At 55.9% G+C, this 23,113-nt stretch overlaps 5 protein-coding genes across 5 annotated transcripts; 1 reads left to right on the top strand and 4 right to left on the bottom strand.

The window, feature by feature from the left end:
- Positions 1 to 6,714: 6,714 nt before the first annotated feature.
- Positions 6,715 to 11,528, top strand: COL26b_002546 (uncharacterized protein; the record flags this gene model as incomplete). The annotated part of the gene is made up of 2 exons (XM_053175461.1): positions 6,715 to 9,502; positions 9,553 to 11,528. The coding sequence occupies 2 exons, from the start codon at positions 6,715 to 6,717 to the stop codon at positions 11,526 to 11,528; spliced, it is 4,764 nt and encodes a 1,587-aa protein (XP_053040465.1).
- Positions 11,529 to 12,462: 934 nt separating this feature from the next.
- On the bottom strand, positions 12,463 to 13,659 carry COL26b_002545 (uncharacterized protein; the record flags this gene model as incomplete). The annotated part of the gene is made up of 2 exons (XM_053175460.1): positions 12,463 to 13,508; positions 13,575 to 13,659. The coding sequence occupies 2 exons, from the start codon at positions 13,657 to 13,659 to the stop codon at positions 12,463 to 12,465; spliced, it is 1,131 nt and encodes a 376-aa protein (XP_053040464.1).
- A 1,507-nt stretch (positions 13,660 to 15,166) lies between these two features.
- COL26b_002544 (uncharacterized protein) lies at positions 15,167 to 15,917 on the bottom strand (the record flags this gene model as incomplete). Its single annotated transcript, XM_053175459.1, has 3 exons — positions 15,167 to 15,418; positions 15,478 to 15,768; positions 15,822 to 15,917. 3 exons carry the CDS (start codon positions 15,915 to 15,917, stop codon positions 15,167 to 15,169), a joined length of 639 nt encoding a protein of 212 aa, XP_053040463.1.
- Positions 15,918 to 18,058: 2,141 nt separating this feature from the next.
- Positions 18,059 to 18,518, bottom strand: COL26b_002543 (uncharacterized protein; the record flags this gene model as incomplete). Its single annotated transcript, XM_053175458.1, has 2 exons — positions 18,059 to 18,159; positions 18,227 to 18,518. The coding sequence occupies 2 exons, from the start codon at positions 18,516 to 18,518 to the stop codon at positions 18,059 to 18,061; spliced, it is 393 nt and encodes a 130-aa protein (XP_053040462.1).
- Positions 18,519 to 18,601: 83 nt separating this feature from the next.
- COL26b_002542 (uncharacterized protein) lies at positions 18,602 to 20,260 on the bottom strand (the record flags this gene model as incomplete). Its single annotated transcript, XM_053175457.1, has 3 exons — positions 18,602 to 19,214; positions 19,336 to 19,645; positions 19,705 to 20,260. The coding sequence occupies 3 exons, from the start codon at positions 20,258 to 20,260 to the stop codon at positions 18,602 to 18,604; spliced, it is 1,479 nt and encodes a 492-aa protein (XP_053040461.1).
- Between the last annotated feature and the right edge of the window lie 2,853 nt (positions 20,261 to 23,113).

Below are 23,113 nucleotides of genomic sequence, written 5' to 3'. Positions count from 1 at the left end.
TGGCCATAGACCAGCCATTTATGTATCATGTCACGAGCTGATACACAGCTGGAGAGTTCGCTAGCAATATAGAAGTCTGATTAAGGCCGCAAGTGTGTTTAACACGGTTCATTGGTTGCGTCATAGTTCGGAAGAAATTACTCATTCTGCCATAACATCACTAAGCAAACAAAACCGTTTCACCAACTATTTCGGTGAACGGGCTGATTACTTTTATATGCCAACACAACTACTTGGGCACTGCCGCGCGATGTCATGGTCACTTGACCAGACGTTGCGCTGAGGAGAAGCTCCGTCGTGATCAGGATTGTTACACAAACTCGTTAGCTGTTACATCCTTCTCGTAGACAACCCAAACATTACTCAGTCCGATACTTGGCATCCAAAAGTCGGTCGGGGCTCCTCATTCGCGCCGGGCAGCAATGCGTTTGACATGCTATGGTTCGAGTCAACGACGCCGCAATCCAGCGAGTCGGTTCCGTCGCCATGCGAGGTCCCGCCCGTCGTGGTAGCATCCGATCACAGCAGACGCCCACCTGAAAGCTGCAGCGACGGACAAGCAAGCAAGCTGTACGGCCCGTTTGTTTCAGCGTCGCTCGTTCTGTCATGCAGCAGGTGGCGCGGGTGCAACCAGCTCATTCCGGGTAAGGACGTGAGAGGAGAATGGAGGGTGCAAGAGTACTTCAAAGTAACGGAGCAAACAAGATGAAAGATGGGATTGCAGTTGCAGCGGTTCTGGAGGATCCCAGATTGGGGAGTCCCAGTATTCCAGAGTTCCGAGCTGCAGCTGCCAACCTGGAAGGTAGCTATGGAATTGGGGGCGGTTCGCAACCACAAACCGGAAAGTAATTTGCGCATGGGGAAAAGTTGAGGGCAAACGAGCGGTCCTTTGTGGTTCTTGGGACCGATGTTGGGATGGCCCTTGCATTCAATGAGCGAGGACGTGCGGAGGCCGACGGGACGCGGCGATGACGGCATGCTTTGCCGGGTTGCACGGAGCGTCGACGCGCCGAGAAGGATTGTGGAGGAGTGTCGCATCGGATTGAAGACCTTTGAAGATCGGATTCTTCAGTAGACGAGCGGTGGTTGATCTTCAGATCGACGCCGGCCATGGCAAATGATTGGCATCCTCGGAGATCGAAACGTGTTTGCTTGGACTGGCCCCAATGCCGCATGTGCTATTCTGGACGACCAGAGCACAGCCTAGCAAATGGTTGTTGGTTATCGCGATAACGTCTTCATTTCGCCTAGGCACCCTTTCTCCAGGAGATTGGCGCATCGCAGCCGCGTGCTCAGAAAACATTCATGTATGATTAGCTCCAGGAGAGGAGTGTTGCGCAGGGCAAACGGGCCAGAGGCGCGTGTGGTGGCTGAAGAAATGTTCGTCATGTTTCTCGTGCAATGGCAACGGTTCGCGCTTTGACGCACATGACCCTTAACTTGACGTCGGAATAGAAGGTTCGTTTAACGATGGAACGATGGCGGGGAGGTTGTCTACATGGAAGCTTGTCGGTGTGTTTTGGGTTTCGTAGAGTTAGTGCGGGCAAATTCAGGATGGGGGCCGCCGGTGTTGGAGATTGAGTCGCTAGAAGGCGGGTTTGGATAGAAGCGGGAATAGGGGCCGAGCTCACCCTTAACTCGAACGGGGAACTGTTGGTCAGTGACGGCCTCCTGTCCCGCAAATTGCAGGCGGAACCGTTGGCATGCGTTTGGAACCGGTCTATGATCGCGGGGAGAAACCGCCACTGGTGGTGTAGCCGGGACGCCATGGCCCGCCGAGGTGTATGCAGTTTGCAAGGCATCTGGACCACTGAAAGGCAGTGGTTGGTGGTGAACCAACGTGTTGCGGACTCATCAGAGGCATCTGGGCGAGGCGATTGGCAGAGCTTATGACGGTTGGTCATCCCCGGACCAAAGGTGGTCAGCACCGCGTCGGTAGAGTGGGAGCGTGTCGCAGAACTGACTGCGGACAATTAATGCCCCTCACTAAGACACCGGCACTTGATGGCCTCGACTATTGGCATTCGGACGGATATCATTCTGGAAACGGCAGATTGGCCACTGGGATCCAGACAGCCAGTGGCCCTCATGCTGAAATTTAGGACCGTTTTCTCCGTTGACGATGCGCCGTTTGGCATGACAATCATTCCTCAAACCAGTCGCTAGGCGCTGGGCCTCTCAGGGTGTCGGACGGTGGCCCAGAGGTTGTTCCATCCCGCCATCCTGTAATCCCACAGCAGGTCCTCAGTCATGGCGACTGACAAGGAGGGCGGCGGACGGTGGAACTGTTGCCTCTGAGCGCGCCGGCGCGGAAAGAGCCCGGAGGATGGTGGTGGTGTCGTCGGCGGTCGGGAGGGTGTCGAGGCGGGCGAATGAGCAGCAAGAAGAAAGCGGGCAGCGAGTCGCGCAATTGCACGGACCTCTGGTTGCTAAGTTGGTGTCTGCAGCAATTCAGGGGAAGCCATGGGTGTCTGCATGCAAGTGCTTCCAGGTGGGCGCAAATGAGTGGGCGCTTTCAAGTCGACGACGGCGCACTCGTTGGATGGCACGATTGGACCAGCTGGAACCGTGATTTCAACGGCCTTGATAAGGCGATTGGGGAAATGGGCGTCCCTTTCTCGCTGACCGAGTCTTGACGATTCGGACCCGAGGTGGTGACCAAGCATCACGCCGGTGAGCAGCAGAGCGGGAGGAGCGTGGCATTTGGTGGCTGCCTTGGTTGCACCGGAGGGCGGATCGATGGGGGCGGCCGGCCTGCCACGCGTGGTAATTGTCCGCCGTCGGTTGGCTGTGGAGGCTTGTTCTTCTGGAAACCGAGCGTATCTTGGGTCGGTTTCCGTGACCCGTTTCCGTTGTCCGGCTCTGGACTCGTGGGCAGCGTTGTTGGTTGAGCGAATGAGAAGCGTGGCGGTCGAGAATGTTGATTTTGACAAACACAGCGCAACGAGGGTCCTCTAGGATCTTCTGGGGGCCCCTGGAAGTGACTGCTCGTTTTGGACAAGAACCCTGGCGAGATGGCTGCATCTTGCATTCCCCCTGCAGCCCTGTCCCCTCTTGTCCCTTTTTGGAGCCGGGATGTGGCCTGTCAAAAGGGGGGGCTAGTCGAGGGCGGCAAGCCAGCCGTCGGGCGTGTGTCTGGCGCCTGGTGTCTCGTGTGTCTTGGAGGTCCGGCCGCCGTGTGTCTTGCGGTAGTGCAGACGCCGGCGGGAAATGTCTTGCAGTGGCTGGCGATGATTGGGATGGATCGGTGATGGGAATTGCGTGGGCGTTTCGCGAGCAGATTGGCCGTGATGGTGGTGGTGATGACGATGAGATCCGACGGGCGACTCGTGGAAAAACAATATTGAAATCATTTTATTTCTTGCTAGTAGAGCAGCGGCAGAATTTCTGGACGCAGAAGCAAGCCGTAGAAGAACGCGGAAAAAAAGGGGGAAACCCTGCATGATGAGCGGACTCTATCCGGTTTAGGCGCAGTGGCAGCAAAAAAGAGTCAAGGGCAACCGCCAACCGCAGAGCAGATGGACAAGGTTGCAGGGTCCGGACTATGTGTCTCGAGGCCCGTGAAGCTCTGGGGACGGAGTTTGGGGGCAGGGAGCTGGTGAAGACGTTTAATGCGTGGCTACTTTGCATGTGTCGGGGGTGTGTTTATTCGGTTGACGAAATGATGTTTGTCAGGAAGGAGTCACCGGCTGAGGTAAGGTATTCGTACCTTCGGTAAGGCCAGGCAGATGAGAGAGTAGCAAAAAGGTGACGAGAATTAACGGCAAGAAGGAGGCAGCTGGAGGACGGGAGCACCTGCATCTTGCATCTTGCAGTACGGGTGTTCCTGAACAAAATGGAAGCAGCGGCTGCCCTGGCAGCAGGATGCAGCTGCCGGAAAGGAAAGAGGCTCCCCCACCCGGACTGCACCTCAGTCTGCAGGAACGGCAAGAGATGGCAAGAGCAACAGCAACGGCAACAGGCAACTGCCCTTTAGGTGAGGTGGAGTGCGCCGTGACTGCTGACTGCCCGCTGCTTCCACCTCAGTCCAGTGGTGTTCCATGCATCCAGGCATCGTTCCTGCCCCAACCCGCTGCAACGGATCCCCCCATCCATGAGAGTGATCCAGAAGGCCCATTTGTGCCCCCATCGTCCGGTCTTGCTTTCCCTTCTTTTTTTTCTCTGCCGTGCCCACATCTGCTTCTCATCCAAGGACGGCCATGTTTCTGCCGTCCGTGCAGCAGTTGCGTGCATTTATTATTGTTATGAGGGTCGTCTCGTCTGGTGTTTCTGGCTGGTGAACCGTGAACCCAGCGGCAGCGGCAGACGAGCCGGTCGCATCCTCCACTACATGTCTTCTAATACATGATAATGATGGTGATGATGATCTTGCCTAATTGCCAAATGCACTTCAGACTGCCGTCAGGAGACTTGGAAGCTGCCGGAGAATACAGACTACTACTGCCGACTGCTGAGCTGCATATTGTCAGACAGCTAGTGCACAACACAGACGCTAAAATTAAGGCATTGCAGAGCCGACAGCTGCTGCTGCAGACATTTCAGCATTTTGACACTGACACAGAGACACGAGGGAGAGACGAGAGACATGTTCAACGGGCACAGACAACCGTCACTTCCACCTTGATCCTCCTTCCTTCCTGCCTGCCTGCCTGCCTGCCTGCGTATTCGGTATTCGGACGGATGACTTCACTTTTCTTTGTTTGTTTTTTCCTCCCTCCAGGTTGTCCCTGCTCCACCATCGTGCTCGTCCCGTCTTGACCATTTCGGATGCCCCATGTCATAACGCCGGGCAGTCGGTCATACTTGAGAGTTCCTGGTGCAATATTGCTCATTGTTATTGCTTCCAGCCGAGAGCTAGTTCCTTACAGCACTTTACGGATCCCGTAACACACACTGCGTACGAATACGTGTTGCTGGTGCTGGTGCTGGCCCCGAGTCCGTGACGGGTGCGCCGCCCATCATTGCCTGTTGCTGCTGTCATTGCCATTGTCACAGCAATTCGAATCTCCATTTCCCGCGTGTCCAATATTCCATAACCCACAATCTTCCATTTCCAACGCACATCCATCCACGACGACGGGTCCCCCTGGCCGCAGCTCCCATTTCCCAGGTCCCCAGCATTAGGTTGGTTGATTGATTGATTGATTGCTTCTGCTGCTGCTGCTGCTTCTTCCCAGTTGCCAGGCCACGCCACGCACATCACTCGCAGCAGAGCACAGCAAGCAGGCACGGCAGACGGGCGCTCATCAATTAACCCAATTCTTCTTCCCCGTCTTCTCTTCCATTCCGCTTCTTTTCCTTCTTTGACTCTCCACGCGTGTTTCATGGCGCATCGCACATGAACAAATCCTCCAACACCGCTTCTTCTCCGACTCTTCGTGCCTCAGCAGCCCGTCCGCCCCCAACCACCCCAGAACCCAGTTCGCATTTCACTTCTTTCGGGACGCTGGCCGACTAGACCACTCACACACTGGACGCTCACCCTCACACACTCTCTCGTGCATGCACCCACATATCAAGAGGACGACCAACGACTGGCCTCGACGCTAATAATACACGACCCGGACCCCTCGACGGATACTCTGGACGCTATTATTTCACCTGCTTGCTTGCCTGCTTGCTTACTCGTCCCGTCATCGTCTACTTGTACCTGCGCTACCTACCTACCTACGCAATACAGACCCAAAACCTCCCCAGAGACCCCATCACCACGTCGTCTGCCGTCAAGGTCAGGGGAGCATCGAGGGTTGCATTCGTCGCCTCTTTCGGAACACGATTCAATACAAAATACCCGTACCCAGCACAACTACCACCGCAGCATATTAATACATAATAAACCCGCCCACGCACAATATTAACATTCCCGCTCCCCGTGGCACCTGTTGGCTTTTACTGCCCGCCCACCCTGCAAAAGGCCAGTCCGATTGAGGGAAAACGGCAGGAGGAAAAGCAAGAGGAAGCAATCCAAAAAGTCAATCCCACGCCGAGAAAAAGAAACACTGCAACGTCGCCCGCCCCAAAGAGGACGACCTGCCTGCATTCAATCTCGGCTGCCAGTTACCTTGGTTAGCCTCCATTCGTTCATCGGGACAAAGCCCGTCTACCGCTTGGCCGCCTTCGCCTGCGCCTTCGCCGATTCCTACCAAACGCTACCACACCGCCTGCCTCTTGTCCCCCCCTACGAGAGACATTGAGAGAAAGAAACTGAGAGAGAGCGTACGACCTTGCCGGACTACGTATGAGGCCAGGCCTGCGTGTGTGTGTGCGCGCCCTACTCTGTAGAGCCTACGGCCTAGCCCACCCCCCTCGCTCGCTCGATTTCGATTTCGAACCCGGCGCTGTGGACATTGCGACGCCGAATTAGCCTCTCGGTTTGACTCGACTGCGGCGCTGCCATCACCCCTCGGATTGGATCGCTTTGCCTTGGGTCGCATTGGTTTGCTGCAGTGGACTGCTGAGCGGCACTTTGGTCCTGCACCAGCAGCACCATAACCCACATCATTCACCACTCCGTCTCCATACTGCTGCTCCTGCGCGCGCAATACGGAGTGCGCCTGCTGCATCTGGGCCTACCTAGTCCCAGACCTGGACCTTGACCTGAACCTGAACCTGGGTCGTGCCTGTGCCTGTTGTCGGCCTTGTTGGATTCGAAAGCTGGAAATGACTTGAAAACCCTTCCGACCCCCACGATACCCCGTCCCGACCCCCTTCACCATGTACGCCGACATTCCTCGACGTTCGAGCCGTCGTCGTCCGGACCTTAACATCGACACCTCTCCTCCCACCGGCCACTCCAGGTCGCCTGTCGCGTCGCGAGGTCGAAGCCGAGAACCAGCTCCTGCCGCCGTCCCCCAGACGCCGCCAAGCAACAGGAACAAGCTGCCGCCACCCACCTCGCTTTCCAATCGCAAAGCCAGCTCGCGGGCGCTTAGAGGCCCCTCCCTCACTCGCAATGCCGACGACTCTTTTCTAGACAACTCCGATTCTCCCGATAGCTTCGACATGTCCGAGAACAAGGAGAACGACAACCCAGATCTACCTCGACCGCGCGATTCCCACGACCTGTCATTGTCCCCGCGCAATGTTACACGCGACTCTCTCATGACGAACATGCTCATATCCCTCGACCAATTTTCCATGGGAGGACCTGTTGGCGGTGATTTCGGAAACGGAAGGTCCATGTTTGGCGACCCGTCCCAACATAACCCGTACGACACAGACGACAACATGCCGAGACCAGTTCGCGGCGGCCGGTCAAACGGCCACGGCTACTCTTACAGCTCCGACTTCGACGCCGACGACGCGAGCAGGATATCATCTCGTGGACGGAGAAGCAATAGTAGCTCCAACTTCCAGAGCGGCCTGCATCGCATCAGCAGTATGCGCGAGTCGATGCGGAGCACACCTGGCACACCACGCCACATGCATTCCAGGGGTGGCAAGGGGAGCACCAAGAGCAGCAGCTCCAATAGTATCGACGCTGGCTACGCTCAGGTTCTCAGCAGCACGAGGTGGGCGTCCGGCTTCGGTGGTCGATCCTCGAGCTTCGACTACGGCCATCGTCCACCCGCTGCCCTGCAGGCCACCCAGCAACAGCAGCAGCAGCAGCAACAGCAACAACATTACCAGCCTCAACCTCAACAACAGGGCCAAGCACCCTGGCACATTGAATTTTCAAATACCTTTTTCAACGACGACTACGATGCGGCCCCCACGCCGACGGTGCCTGGAGGGCCAAGACGCATCGTGCCCCAGACACCCCCGACCGCCACGTACCCACGATCGCCTGTAGCCGCTCCCGTGGCTGATGACGAGCTGGAGCCGCCCGCCGTCATTCTCGAGCGCAAATCAACGAATCGATCAGCCAAAAGCACGGCAACGAGCCGCAAGGCCGACCATAAACCTAATAACAATCACGAAGAGGTGCCGCCATTACCCGCAGCCGCGCCCGTTACCGAGCCCTCTCCCGTCCCCGCGCTCGACATTGGCTCGGCACCCGCGCCACATGTGGGCTACGGCAAGACAAAAGAGGCCGTGCACGGAGCTCCGATTCCGACACATACACCGTCACAAACAAAAGAAAAACCGGGGTTTTTCAGGCGAGTGTTTGGTTCGTCCAGAAACAATGCCTCTAATAACCCGCCCGAGACTCAAAATTCCTCGGGCGTAACGTCGTCAACATCTGTGGATACGGCCGATCACAGATCAGGGAATCGATCCCTCCACGTTTCCAACCAGATGAAGCCCTCCACCTCCGCCCCGCCCTCGAGGGACACATCTTCGTCCCATTCCCATCATCACGTGCTGCAGAAGAAACCGAGCTCTTTCTTCCGTCGCAGAAAGAAGTCTGTGTCCGCCGACGAAGTGCCTCCCGTGCCAGCTCCAGCTGCTCTCGAGCCGCCCATGCCCCCTCTCGTCGCTCCCATTCAGCTGCCCATTACTAAGGACAAGCTTTCCGCGAAACCTGAGCCCAGCCCAATCAGCAGCTTGCGAAGGGTCATGAACCCGTACCTTAAAGGCAGCCCTTTGACTCCAAACACGCCCATCACTCCTCAATCTGCTCCTGTACAAGCTACTGATTTCGAAATGGCTCCTGACCCGCACGACGAGGGATCAGCAGAGGAGCACCCCCGCTCTTTCTCCCCCGAGTACGACCCAAGTCCCAACGCACGTATTCGACAGGTCAGGTCTCGCTCTCGTGGCGAGGACCGCTCTCCCTCCGATCATGAACGCCGCACCGATACTCCAACTCGACCGCCGCCTGAGCCTCCCGTATCCAACGAGAAGAGGAATAACTCATTCCTTGACATCGATGGCAGCGATAACGAAGCCGATACCGAGTCGAGACAACGGGGTAAGACAAGGAAAGAGAAGGGCCACAGGCAAGACAAGCCGTCCAAGGAATCCTCTCCCTCGAGAAGGCCGTCCCAAAGAAGGGATGACACCACTATCAGAGGCAGGAAGACCAACCGTCTCACCGTCGACACGACGGATTCTGATGACGAGGGCAACAAATCTGGACTGATTCTGCCAATCGAGGGCACTAGGTCTGCCAGCAGGACGTCAGGATCTACCACTACCGACTACAAGTCTGCTGCTAGTGCTGCCCCAAGCGTTAGAGTCGAACCCGACAACAGCCCGAAGGTTCTGGGTACCTTCGAGTCGATGAACGCGAAGCCCCTAGACGAGCCGGAGTTTGTCGTTGGAGACCCCACCGACGATGATCGCCAAAAGGCACAGAAAATCTTTGATGGTAACGAGGACTTCATCCAGAAGGAGAAGGCCGCTGCATGGATGGGCGAGGAGGGCCCCATCCGCCAGAGAACCCTGCGTGCATACATGGATCTCTATGATTTTACCAACAAGAGCATTCTGCAGAGTCTTCGTTTGATCTGCGAGCGTCTGGTTTTCAGAGCAGAGACGCAGCAGGTAGATCGTATTCTGGTTGCGTTTTCCAAGCGTTGGTGTGATTGCAACACGAATCATGGGTTCAAAGCATCTGGTAAGCTTTTGTCGCTGACTAAAATCCTGAACTATGCTAACCAGACACAGATGTCATTCACACAATCTGCTATTCGATCATGTTGCTCAACACTGATTTGCACCTGGCTGACATCGACCAAAAGATGACGCGGAGCCAGTTCGTCAAAAATACCATGACTACGATCACTCAGGCGGTGGCCGAGTCAGCACCCGAAGCTTTCGAACGGCCAACCATTTTGCCCGGCAAGACCAACAGCTCTCTCGGAGGAGACGACTCCAGACCATCCATCGAGGAGAGGTTCGTTTCGCGCCGATTGTCGTTCCGACCGCCGCCGAGAAACGAGGACGGATCGTCAGAGTTCCACGACGAATGCGGACCGCTGGTGAAAGCACCGTTCGACGGCTCGATGCGTGCCTGGGAGAGCCAGGTCGAGATCGTGCTGAAGGACATTTACACCTCGATCCGTGACGAACGCTTGCCCCTCTTCGGTGCGGACCCGTCAAAGAACTTGACGCCCACCACGAATAGTCTGTCCGTGATCGGCATGCTGAAGCGAACGCCCAGCGTTCTGAGTAAGGCCCCGTCAGAAAGTCAGGCATCTATGCGAGGGCGCATAGCTGAACATGGTCGTGCCAATTCTTCCAGATGGAATTCGAAGAGCAGGTCACGACCTCGTATGGGCAATCCGGGATTCTCTTCGTCGAGAACGAGCTTCGAGGACGGAAATTCGATTTGGAGCCCTTCGGCTTCGTCGGCGACATGGAGCAAGCTCTCGCTGGGCAGAACGCAAACCTCGATGTCTGTGGATTCGCTCGGGTCGTCATTCAGAGGCGGAGACTATCAACAGTCCATCGGATTTGCCAACGCCCTTAGCCAGGCCATCATCCGTGACGATGAGTCAGCTTTCGGAAAGGCCGCCTCGATTATGAGCGACGAATTGAAGAGCGCTCAACTTCTCGAAGACGAGTCTCTCGAACTGGCCGGACCTCCATGGGTAAAGGAGGGTATCGTGATTCACAAACACCACCTGGACGGTATTGACAAGAAAGCAAAGGACAGGCACTGGAATGAGGTGTTTGCCGTCGTACAAAAGGGCCAGATGAGCATATTCTCATTCGGAACCGCCAAATCTTCGGTGGGACGCAAGAGCCGCGGTCGCAATGCCAAGGGCCCTGCTGTCGTTGGAGGTGGCAACTGGCAAGATAACGCTACTAACCTGGGCACCTTTAGCCTTCGACAGACCCTGGCATCTGCCCTTCCGCCCCCAGGATACTCCAGAGCTCGGCCTCACGTCTGGGCGCTGAGCCTTCCCAGCGGCGCTGTTCACCTTTTCCAGGTTGGTACCCCCGAAATCAGCAAGGAGTTCGTCACCACGGCCAACTATTGGAGTGCTCGCCTGAGCACCCATCCATTAGTCGGCGGTATCAGCAACATCGAATACGGATGGAGCGACGCCATCATCAACAACGCTCTGGTCACGGCCATCAACGAGCAAGCAACCGGCCAATCACCCGGTCGCAACTCGCGACCCGGCAGTAGCACCGCCAACCCACGACCGAGCTTTTCGAGTGGCACGTTCCGCTCCGGCTCAATCGACCACGGCTCAGGCGGCGCCTATGGTGCTAGCAGAGGTGCGAAGCTGCCCGGAGACAGGATCACCATCTCCGATTGGGCGCCGCCGGCGCAGTCCATGCGGCCCAGCAACCTTCCCGAGGAGGAGCAACTCGAAAGCCTCACGTCGTACGTCAAGGGCATCGAAGACGAGCTGCAGACGCACAACCAGTTGCGCAGCCCGATGCTTCTGGCCTTCACTCCTCGCGGCAACAACGCCAACAAGGCCATGGCCAACTGGGAACGCAAGAGCGCATACCTCCTGCGGGAGATTGTCAAGTTCCGCACCTACGTCGACTGCCTGCAGCAAGCCACGACCCGCAAGAACGAAATCTATTCGGAGAGAGACCTGGCTCGCAGGGCTGCCAGGGGAGAGCTGGACGAGGGAGAGATTGAGTTTGACGTCCCACACGACGCGACCATCAGGGCGTGAAGGGATAATTGAGATAAACAGAGGGGCGTAATAGGAAATTCACACACAAATGGCTGGGGTTCGTCACACGGGGAGAAGAAAAAATTCAGCCGAGCCCACGACGACATGACCACGTTGGACTCGAGGAGTTTGGGTGGGCAATATATATGGGGTGTTGCTGGCTTGGGAACATTGCACGTCACCTCCCTTTTTTTCTGCGTCTTCACTTCTTTTTTTCATTTGTACAAAGCTAGTTTGATACCCGGGCTTTTTTCTCTCTTCACTATTCTGGTTTTGTCGACCGCAAGCAACATTCGCACTCCCCTCTCTGGCTGTGTCTACGGGATGGACGGAAAAGAAGGAAACGTTTTTCTCATTATTCAAGGAGCGAGCGACTATACGCGGATTGCATGCATTCTTGGATTGGGGCAGGTTTTGGGATGTCCTCTGGCCTTTTGCTGCCGGCTTGGTCTGGCGGAGAGGTGCCGGGGGTAATTCGTAACTCTTTTTTCACTTTTATTCCGGTGTAAATAGTAATAGGAGACGGAGCAAGGATCAAAAGAAACCAAGGATTCTATTTTCAATATCGTGTGTATTGATGGTGACTTGACGTAGCTCTCTCATGGTGACAAAGGCGACACATAAGAGATGAGGGGGAATAGCTTTGCCCTCCCCTTGCCAGGTAAATTTCCTGTACGACTGGCTTCTGCTAATTGAGTTACATCTTACATCACCAAACAGAAAGACAGGTACGCATGCATTAAATGTGGTATTAGTAGTGTAATCTAGCAAAACTCCCATGGCCCACCAGGGCAGCACGCCTTCTTTCCGTCAATGGGCGTATACACACACAACGCGCCCGACCCTGTGAGCATATTTACATATTATCGATACAGGCCAGAACACCCCAAAGCGTCCGCGCTGAGGAACGACGCTATTCGCTCATATCCGAAGATCAAACCATCAAGGCGGCGAACATGGCCGCGGCACAAGCAGCGACGATGCCCCCTTGGACAGAGGATGCCGAGCCAGGAACCGGCTGGGATGTCGAGGTTGCGGAAGGACCGCTGCGAGTGGTCATGCCGGTTCCAGCGAGGCCGGTGCTGTTAGCAATGATGGGTCCCGGGGCGACGGAAGGAACGACCAGGCTAGATGTGGCGGTGATGAGGGAAGTGGCCGACTGTTCGCCGGTAGCGCGCTGTTGAGGCTGGTGCTCCTGCTGGTAGTTGTTGCCAGCACCGTCACTGTTTGAGCCTGCTCCGTTGACCTGAATGCTCTGCCAGGAGCCGTCGGAGCCGGGCTTGTACTCGTACGAGGTGGCGCCAGCCTTGTCACCACCGGCGTAGTCCCAAATCTTCACGGAGCGGTAGTAGGCGGCGAAGGGAGCCTTGTCCCACTCGGCCATACCGCCGGCCCAGTCGATGGTGCCCTGGTTGGGGCCCTTGCCCCCGACCCAGGTGCCGAGCTTCAGCTGCATAGGCGTCTGCGGGTAGTTGCCCTCGGCGGGGGTGGCTGTGCGGTACTCCTTGCCGTCGATGGAGAAGATGAGAGAGTCGCGGGTCCACTCCAAGGTGTAAGTGTGGAAGGTGGTCATGGGGTTGAAGTCGACCTCGTAGTACTTTGCGCGGGTGTAGTCGTTGATGCCGAGGGCGTAGAAGTTTGTCTGGACGTGGTTCTGGTCCGCGCCGACGAACTCCCAGTCGATCTCGTCAAGGGCGTCCGACTGCAGGACGATGCTGGTGACGATGCCGCGGCCAGGAGCAGCCTGGAGCTCGACTTCAACCTTGCCGAAGAAGAGGTAGTTCTTTGAGGTGAGTGTGGGAGCGTTTGCCTCCTCAAAGATGGTCATTTGGCCACCCGTGTCGTCGGAGAAGGACATGACCTTTGGGTTGTACTTGACGCCGCCGTCGACGATGAAGAAGGACTCGAGGTCATCGATGCTCTTCGCGTCGCGGAAGTTGTAGTTGCCCTCGCCGCCGAAGGCTGGGTTGGCAGGGCAAGCTGGGAAGTAGTTAGTATCATGCCACATCTATAAGATCGCAGGGCTAGGTGAAAAGAGGAACCTACTTTCACCCTTGACGGGGTTGCAGACGGAGAATGTCTGGGCAGAGGCCAGGCCAAGGGCCAGGGAGAGGGCAGCGTATCTCATCATCTCGACGGAAGAGAACGAGTGTGGTTTGTGGTTTGATGCGATTGATGCTTGGGATGAGGTTGAACTGAAGATGGAGAGTTGAGGGATGCATCAACGGCTTAAATGGAAGGAAAGTCAAAGACACAGCCCCCGAACAATGGGCAGAGTCCATGGCAGTGACTGCAAGGAGAAAGGAGAGGCGGTCGAGAGCGCTGAAGACAATGGCCAAGGCCACGGAAACGGCGACTGCGGTGAAGGCAGCGACGGCCCGCCTTGTCTTTCTCGTACTTGCCTTGTACTTGCCGCATTGGGAAGTGCTCTTCCTCGTTCCTTCTTCACCGTCGGCCAGCCCCACAACCGCTCTGTTTCTTTCTGCCTTGGAAGGTGCACCGCCAAAAGTCAAGTTTCCATTTACCATCAACACCGCCAACAGCAAGCCATTCGCACCCAAATCTCCGAAAGTTCTCTCATCTCAGCCAGATGGCGTTGACAGCCATCAAGGTCCCGTCCTTTCGTCGAGGGTAACGGTCCTCGTTGATGGCTGCTGTTGCTGTTGGCCTGTGCTTGCCGCATCCATCGCCGCCATCTGCTTCCGGATTCTGTCTCGAAAGCCGTTCTTCGTCGCCCTCGTTTTCCCCGGACTCGTCAACTCCCAGAAACGCATTCCAACGGCCGTTTCCTCCGCGAGTGACGTCGTCCGTCTTCCATTCCTCTCCCGTCCTCGGGGCAACCGCCAAGGCCCCGCCCCCCTTCGACACTCTGCGGTTGCCAATGTCTTCTGTCCAAACGGACACGAAGAGATTCTCTTGTCGCAGTCTCGGCGGGTTGGCGCAATTTCGGACTGTCTAGACTTGGTCGCGAACAGAATTAGCTCTTGGGGCCTGCTGAGAGACAGCCATAGCATCCACGGGTCAACCAGCTGCACCTTCAACATTGTCCCTGCCCCGCCCTGCAGCGTAGCCGAACGCGATCGCTTGTGGCGCCAAGAGCGTTGGCAATCCCGTATTTTTCTTACGCGAGACGAGACCCTGAAAGTTGCACCGAGATTGCCGACTGCGGCACTCAACGATCGACCCCAGAAAACGATTGCATCACGGCGGGCACAGAGGGGGCGGTGCATTCCATGGGACGCCGTGGGCGTGGTTTTGCTTTTGCGCCATTCTCATTAGAGGCAGTAAGAACCAAGACTCGCTATTCCACTAGCATCCATCTTTTGTCTCCCTTGGACGCACCTACACTATCAACAATGGCCTTGTTCTCCTGGCCCTCCCTAGCACCAATTCCGACAATCGTCATAAACCCTCTCAGGAGCGCCAAGTGACTACGTCTGCTCTCGGCAGTCTCGTGTTTCCATCGCTGCTGATCGCATGTGGACAAAGCCCTCTCGGGAAAAGATATTCAAGAAGAGAAGTAAATACAGTAGAAAAAACACCAATTGGTGGCTGGTTTGCTGACAATCATCAGACACGCAGTCACCAGCCCGCGTCAAATTTCATCGCTCGTATCCAAAACATCATGGTCGCGTCGCTTAGCAGGTGTTAAGCATGGTGGTGAGGGCAGTCTTCTCAGCGGAAGTGACGGAGAGGGCCCAGTAGGACTTGACCTGGACCCAAGCGCGAGCGTAGGTGCAGTGGAAGCTGGAGACAGAAGGCTTCCAGGAGTCGGGGCTCTTGTCGCTCTTGGACTGGTTCACGGAGTCGGTGACAGCCCACAGCTGGGGGCGGGTGAGGTCGTTGGCGAAGTCCTGGCGCTTGGAGGTGGTCCAGGAAGCGGCACCAGACTGTCATTCCGTGTTAGAGCTCCGTTTGTTCATGCACACGGAGAGGGAATATCACTTACAACCCAGGCGTTCTTCAGGGGGACCATGTGGTCAATGTCGACGTCGCTGGCGGCGGTCCAGGTGGCACCGTCGTAGGGGCTGACCCAGGTTCCGCTGGTGGCAGCGCAGGCGGAGCTGGTGACAACGTTGGTGCCGTCGCGCTTGAGGACGGTCTCACGGGTGTTGCAAGTGCCGGAGATGGTGATCCAGTGGGGGAAAAGATCACGGTCGTACGTGTCGGTGTTGGTCCAGGCACGGACGGTCAGGGCAGCAAGCTGGGTCTTGGCAGAGGCAGCAGTGGGAATGCCAGGCTGCGAATTGTCAGCGGAAAATCAACAAAATCGGCTTTAAAAGCTCGACTCACGGGAGTGGGCATCGGCATCGGCTCAGCGACCGGGTCCGGGACGGGAGCGGCGACGGCAGCGCCGGCGAGGGCGAGGATGGCAGCGGAAAACTTCATGTTGGCGACGGTGACCGGAGCGACGGACGGAGAACAGGGATGAAGGCTTAGAGGTGCTTATGAACGAAGGTCTTGGCACTGACTGTCGATGAGCTGAAACAGACGGCCCAGAGCGGGAGATCCGCCGTCAGTTTATATGTTTTCTTTGCCTCCTTCCTCTTTCTCTCGACACTCATCAAGAGACACTTTCGTCGGTGGGTCGCGATAGTACCAAGTCCACGTTTCCCTCTGTCTAACCACGACGCATCCCCACCTTTCCGCCTTTCCAGATGCCGTCGAGCCACTCACGATCCTTCCCGACCCCACGAACGCTCGACTTGCTTTGTTAATCTCCAGCCCGACCCTCCAGGAATCCGCCGACACAGCTACACTGAGACGATGAAACGGCGCGCTTCTCTGAAAAGAGGCACTCTGGCCGGCTGAAGTGTGACCCAAGGCGAACGTCTCATAGGGCTTCGCAGGGGGGACCACAGGGTTCAGCGGCCAAGCTGACAGCTGTGTGCCCCTTTATCTCTCTTCTTATTGGCGGAGTAATCTAATATTGCTCGCTTTGAGTGCCGATGCACGGCGGGCAACCTCTCATCCAAGGAGACTTTACTCCAAATCCAACTCCAAGCCAAGTCTTGGACCAGCCACTCATATCAGCCGGCACCGGCACGTTATCTTATCGGTCCCTGTCAATCACCCTGCAAACCTGCCAACATTGGCAGCAGGAGATGCGGTATCGAGCCTTCTCCGCTGCACGTCAACCCTCCAAAGACAGGGCCTTGATCGATGGTGCACGGGGCCTTCCACGAACCTTCCTCTTTGGGGGCCGGGTGCCGATCCTGCGTGATTTAGACGAGGTGCCTGACGATGATAGACCTCTCAGGGTCCCGCGACGGTGATCTCGGGCTGCACCACAGAAGCCTGATGTCTCACGCCAGGCACAGAGAGGCAGGTGGACGGAGAAGCGGCGCGTTGTGTCACCAAGGCAAAGCCCCGACGAGTCAACAATCAATGTCGACCACTGTGTGCAATGGGCCAAGCAAACGCTGATAGCGATCGACTCGTAAGCGGTGTACAACACCCATGGACGGTTGTCTTTCATTAAACATAGTTTCCACCATTTGCTTGAACCAGGCCCATATCTTCGCCCTCTCATTACTCGTGCAACTGGAAGCGAGCGGCCCTCCCCACGCCCTGTGGTTCCCACATCCCGACCTCCGATCGGACCTTGCGTCTGGACGGAATAAGCTTAAGCGGTAGCAAGTTGCGACTTCACACATTGATGACAGCACGTGTCAACAGACTCTGGCGGAGATATGGCTTGTCCCAGCCATGGGATATTGCAAAGTTACGTGCTGCCAAATCCCTACGACCCCGCGAATCCTGTACATCCGGACTTGCCGCCGAACCATGCGCTCTGTCACCTTGTCAGCGTCAAAAAGCCTCGGCAAAGATAAGACAAACTCCGAAAAGAAACAGGGCCATATTTCGCGCAGTACGAAAAGAGACACCGAGATATCAAGAGAATTGTCACTTACCCCAACACACCCGGCAGAACACATACCAAGCGTCTCCGAGCCGCATCCACCAGAACCACCACACGTGCCCGTGGCACAGCTCCCCACTGCCCCAGGCCCTGTGCTAACGAATCCAGGCGGGGACGGGTACATTTCACTCGTTGTTGTGGCAGCCAGACTCGCTGCCCACGGCCCTTGGACGGGAACCTCCTTGCCCCAGAAGCTCGCCATGTCCTCTCCCCTCGGTCCCATCCTCTTACCTTGATCTGCTTTGAACGTCTTGTTTGCCCTCTTCCGTGCCTTGGAATGCGTTTCCTCGAGCCTGTTCCTGTAGTCCAGTCGCAGCGGGCGCGTGTGAGCTCTCCGCGACGTCGTCTCGTTGGTATGTACCGCCGGGTGCGACGAGACGTGCGCTGATTCGGCAGCGGGCGGGATGGGTACGTTTTTGGCTTCGGGGGAGGAGTGCCATGCTTCGAGGACTGGGGTGGGTGAGCCTCTTGGAGGGTTACACGACATAGATGCGGGGAGACGGCTGCATGCTTACGCTTTTCCTCCTTGCCTGAAGCGAACATCTTGGTTGCAGGAAGCGCCATCACCCTTACAGCTGATAGCGAATCAATGTCAGTCTTTCTCTCCTCACAAACCCGGAGACCGACGGACGGCGGCGGCGGCCGTATTTCTGCCATTATCTTCTATCTTGCGTCTCCAAGGGTTTGTGAAGCCATCGCGCTTTGTCACTATCTATCTCTCGTACGCGAGATGGAAGGGGGGTCGTATCAGAGGATATGTGAAAGGAAAACTTACTCTCGCAGTACCAGCACTTGCATTCTGAGTACACCTCGCCAAACCGTTCCTGGTAGGTCTTACACGTCCACTCGAAGGCGGTGCTGAGCTTGTCCTCGTCGACCTTATCGTTGTGGTCGACAAAGGCGGCCGTCTCCGCGACGGTGTAGTCGTAGTAGGATCGGGGGCTAAGCTGGTGCGTGTGCCAGGCGAGGTCGACGTCGACGGTGGGCACGGCGACACGGTCCTTTGTGGACGACGCGAGGGAGACCATGGCCATGAAGCGGGTGTACTTCGTGAGGAGGGCGGTCATTGTTTGCTGGGCTGTTGGGAGGGACAGCCAGTTGATCTGTTGCCGACCGTTGATTAACATCACCGCGTCTGAGACGAGTAATCTTACTCGGCCCAAAGGTTTGGCATAGAAAGGTCACGAGGGGAGGAGCTGACCTTGCACATCTTTTCAGTAAACACGCCCTGCCTCATCACGGAGCCCACGAGATCAATTCCCAACAGACTGGCGTTCTCCCAGTATCGCGACATCATCTTCCGTGTCTGCCGTCGACCTTCCAGGCTCAGCCTGAACTCCGTGACCTTCTTGTGCCCGTGCCGCGACATGACCTCCCGCAGATTCTTCGGGTCCGCGAACTTACCCGTGAAGGTCTCCTCCATCACGTCGCGGACGGCAGTCATGGACGCGGGCGTCGGGGAGCCGGGGATCAGAAGGGAGAGCACAGGGGAGAGAAGACCGCGACGGGCGAGGTGCGATGGGAACAGCTGGTCTGGGATCGGGGAAGACGTGCTGCTCGAGGAGGCGGATGAAAGGAGCTTCGGCATTCCGCTCTGCAGGTCGAGAATCGTGCCTGGCATCGCGTGGCCTTGCTTTATCGACGCTTGGATGTCTGCGAGGAATTTGGCGGTTCGCAGGGCTTGGTGAGTTATGGTGAAGGTACAGGGGCAGGTTTGCGAGAGGTGGCCGTCTGCGAGGCCGGAGCCTGAGAGGCCGGGGCGGCTGTGTTTGTGTTAGTTTGGTTCATGCGTGATACGTTTCTCATTCTGACGGCAAAGACGGCTCTGGAAAGTTCCAGTCGGAGTGTGGAGATGATGTGAACAAGAACTGCGGGTTCACGTACTGACTCCCCTGATAACCCTCCTCCTGCCCGCACGTCGTCCACGGGACTGAGACCGTCGCAGCGCAGCTTGGACACTTGATCTCTTTCGTGTCTGGGTCGTCTTCGTTCCTCCAGGCGAGGTTCGTCCGCGACGTCCAGTGGGCGACGCACGTCTCCGAGACGACGTACTCGAACGCCGGCCCGCGGATGGCGGCATTGACAATCGCCCAGGGCATGCCCGCCGCCCAGAGCGCGGCGTGACCGTAGCGGAGGCAGTCTTCGAGGTAGATTCTGGGGTTGAGCATGTGTGCGTGCCAGACGAGGAGGACGTCTGCGTTAGGTGTCAGCGATTGCAGTTCATCAGAAAGCAGAGAAAGGGGGAGGGAGAACCCAGTGGCGGCAGCATGTCCGCGTTCCACACCATGCCTTCGCGTGTCACGAATCCCTCATACCGATCCCTCCGTCCCTCGTCTGGGTCGAGCATGTCTTTCTCGAGGAGCATGTCCGGGACGAAGGAAGACCACCACGCTTCGTAGCGCGAGACTGCGCGCGCGACGTAGACGGCCCATCGCTTCTCGCGGAGCTTGACGAGGATATCTATATTGGGTTCAGCGGGGTCCGGGATCGCGGCGCTTTTCCCGTTGGTGGCTGAGGCCTGGGGTCCCGCACGGGAGTCGAAGATGTTCCAGAGGCCGTTGCGGTAGCCTGTCTCCGTCTTGAGGCGGTTGAAGGCGCAGAGGAGGCGGAGGTGTGCGAGGCAGTGCGCCTCTGTTGGAACTGCGGTGGGAGACTGGGAGATGGACAGGTTTTCCAGGGTGTCGGTGAGGGAGGATGGGGGGTCAGAGGTGTAGGCGGGAGGAGCGGGGCCGGCGGAGATGGGACCTGAGCCGGTGCTGGGCCCGGGGTAGGCGTATTGTGGGGTCTTGGTCTTGTTCTTTTTCCACATGGCGACAACTGTTGAAGTGGGAGAATATTGGGTTGTGGTTCACTGAGACAAAAAGACGTCGACCTGATCCTGGCCTTCGCGAATAAGATACGACAAGTTGAGATGGCTCCTCGCCGTTTGAGCTGAACAAAGCCTCGCCTCAACGACGACAACCTCGTGATCCCGGTTTGTCGGCGCGGGGCGACGCGGGATGCCGGGCCCGGGCGCCGGAGGATTTTGCCCTGCTTAGCTGATCTTCGACGCCCTGAAGAGCGGTTTCTGAGTGTGCTATGCTGTGCCGCTCAGCCTTTGATTTCGCCAGTCATCCGGTGGCGGCGCCAAAAGTAAATAAGAAGTAGTGAGGAACTTTTCTTCACCGAAACTGCGAGGTTGACTTTACGGTGAGCGTGAGAGTCGGAGGCAGGAGGGTAGGCCACGCGGCTTGCAATGAGCCGCTCATGATGAGAGACCTGATGATTGAAAGGGGCTGTGTGTGCTCTAGCGCGCCCATAATTGAGTGATGATGTAGCCGATGCGACGCTCCGCCAGTCGCGTCTTGTCTGCTTATCCTTTCCCCCGCGTTCATCACGTTGCGGGGTCTGAGGAGCAATCGCCAATGGGATTAATCCAATTCTGATGGGCTTGATGACCTTGCCCTGGAACTGAGTATGTGTAGGATCGTTGCTGACAATGCCTCAAGACGGCTTCGACGTCTGCCATTAAGTTGAATCGAGCAAAATCTTTCTCATGATTGATTCAATCAAAACTTCAATCGCAATTGGTTTGAGGCGCTACTTGATTTCAAAATGCCTCATGTTGAGCTCGTCGAGAATGTCCCGTTTACTGGTCACTATGTAATGAAGTTGAACTTAGTTGCGTACGCTTAGTTGAAGAATCTCAAGGTTCGAACGATCATGGAAGTTTCAAACCCCACTTTACTGGCTGCGGTCCAAATTATTCGAATGGCTGAAATTTGAACCACCTTGTGGGCCCAAGAACATCTGTCTTTGTAGAACCCAAGCGGTCTCCGCTAGAATGGAATTTCTAATGAAAGTCTCTTTTGTCTGATGAAGGATTTGCAAACACTCTGTAGTAGATCAACTTACCCACGCAATACTTTCTTCGGGACGACGACACTGGCAAACATCAAACAAAGATGGCGGCTACCACTTTCCACCGCTTCCCTGACCTACCAACAGAGCTCCGACTGCATATTTGGGAGTTGGCCGGCTGTGCTATGGCAAAGCCTCGAATTCACTTTTTGCCTATTGAGTCGTCCAGACAAGAGACATTCGGCAGGCGCTTGATCCCTGATGGATTGGATTTACGTGGATTGGATTCAAAAGTGCCAGGCTACTGCTGCAGTGTGGAAGTCATGCCGAGGGCCGAACGCTCGTGGGTCAAAGACAACGAGTCAGACTACCTTATTGACGCTGGAATGTGGACCGCCTGCAAAGAATCTGCTTGGGTGCTCATGAAGAAGAGGCTGAGTAGGGCTAGGCCGTACAATATCCGATTCGGAACTTTCCGAGACGGTAGTGATGACTGGGTATTTGATGTTGATGTTAGTAGAGACCTCTTCTGCTTTCATTTCTCCAACAATGCATACTGGAGTCTCCATACCGAATGGGAATTACTGCCATTCTGGAACACTTCGAGACGAGACGGCTTTGTCAGCGTTGCCGTTGAATTCGATTCTTCCTGATCTGTCGGTATCGAGCCAGATATGGATGTCGGTACGCTGGAAAGAATGGTCAATGAGCCAGGGGCTCGTGGCTTCTTCTTGAGTCTTATCAAGAAAGAGATGAATGGGGAGTCGTATGTACCCCAGATATGTCTGATTGACAGGAGCATACGTCGGAGCCAATATGAAAGACCCAGTTCATACTCGGAATTTCATTCCATGGGGCGCGCGTTCGGGTTCGTGGTTGGCGAGTACACAGTTGTCGAAGACGATCTGACACCGGAGATGGAACCGGAGATGGATGCCTTTGACTTTTTGAGAGCTATCGATTCAGTGGGAGACTATTGGAAGGCACTTGGCCTTTCATACGACCGCTCTTATGAGGACGGAGAGCTCGTGGAGTTTAGAACATGGTCCCGTACCTCCGTTAAAGCGTACGTCTCGGTGTTAGCTCAAGAGGAAGAAGACGATATGGAGTCTCCGGGAAAAGAATACGAAGGCACTGAAGTTTAGTCGAAGGAATGTAGACGGGGCGAAGAGAGTTAGTAGGGACCTCAGAAAGGGTTGGTCAATTGAAATGCATCTGCATCAGGGGATATAGAAACAGCAGAACCTACTAGTCAGTCAGCCTATGGCCTCACGCCATGTGTTAGATGTTCCAGAAGGCGGTTCGCCAATCGTTTTATTTGATGGAGATGATTTGAATTCCACCACTGATCTAAAGATAGGAAATTTCAACGTCTTCTGCAGCTAACTTGCGATGTAAGAGTGTATTGCTTGATTGTAATATTCAATCCGTGAATAGATGCAGGCCCTTAGCGAAACACGTTTGAAGCTAGACATGCTTATACTTATACATCCAGATACATACCTTACTGGTTGAATAACCTTGATGATTGTTTGTAAGCACAACCTTCTAGCCGAATCGACACTAACGTTGGAATTCCCATCAGGGCAGCGCCCACCTCAAGGCAATCAATCAAGTTTGACGGCCAAACTTGACTTAATTACTTCGCGATAGCTTCATAATTGATTGATTGATTGATTGAACTTGACAAGTTTACTTGCTTGCGGGGGGCGCTGCATCAGGGTAGGTTCCAAAAGGGTTCTTACGCACATTCATCCGGACAGAAAGAGAGGCAATAGCTTTTGAACTCTATTTGACAAATAAACTTTCTGTTCACCTCCAA

The sequence above is a fragment of the Colletotrichum chrysophilum genome (assembly GCF_026319265.1).
Source record: "Colletotrichum chrysophilum strain AFK26 chromosome Unknown scaffold_13, whole genome shotgun sequence".
Classification (NCBI taxonomy): Eukaryota; Fungi; Ascomycota; class Sordariomycetes; order Glomerellales; family Glomerellaceae; genus Colletotrichum; species Colletotrichum chrysophilum.
This window is presented reverse-complemented; position numbering and strand designations above follow the sequence as displayed.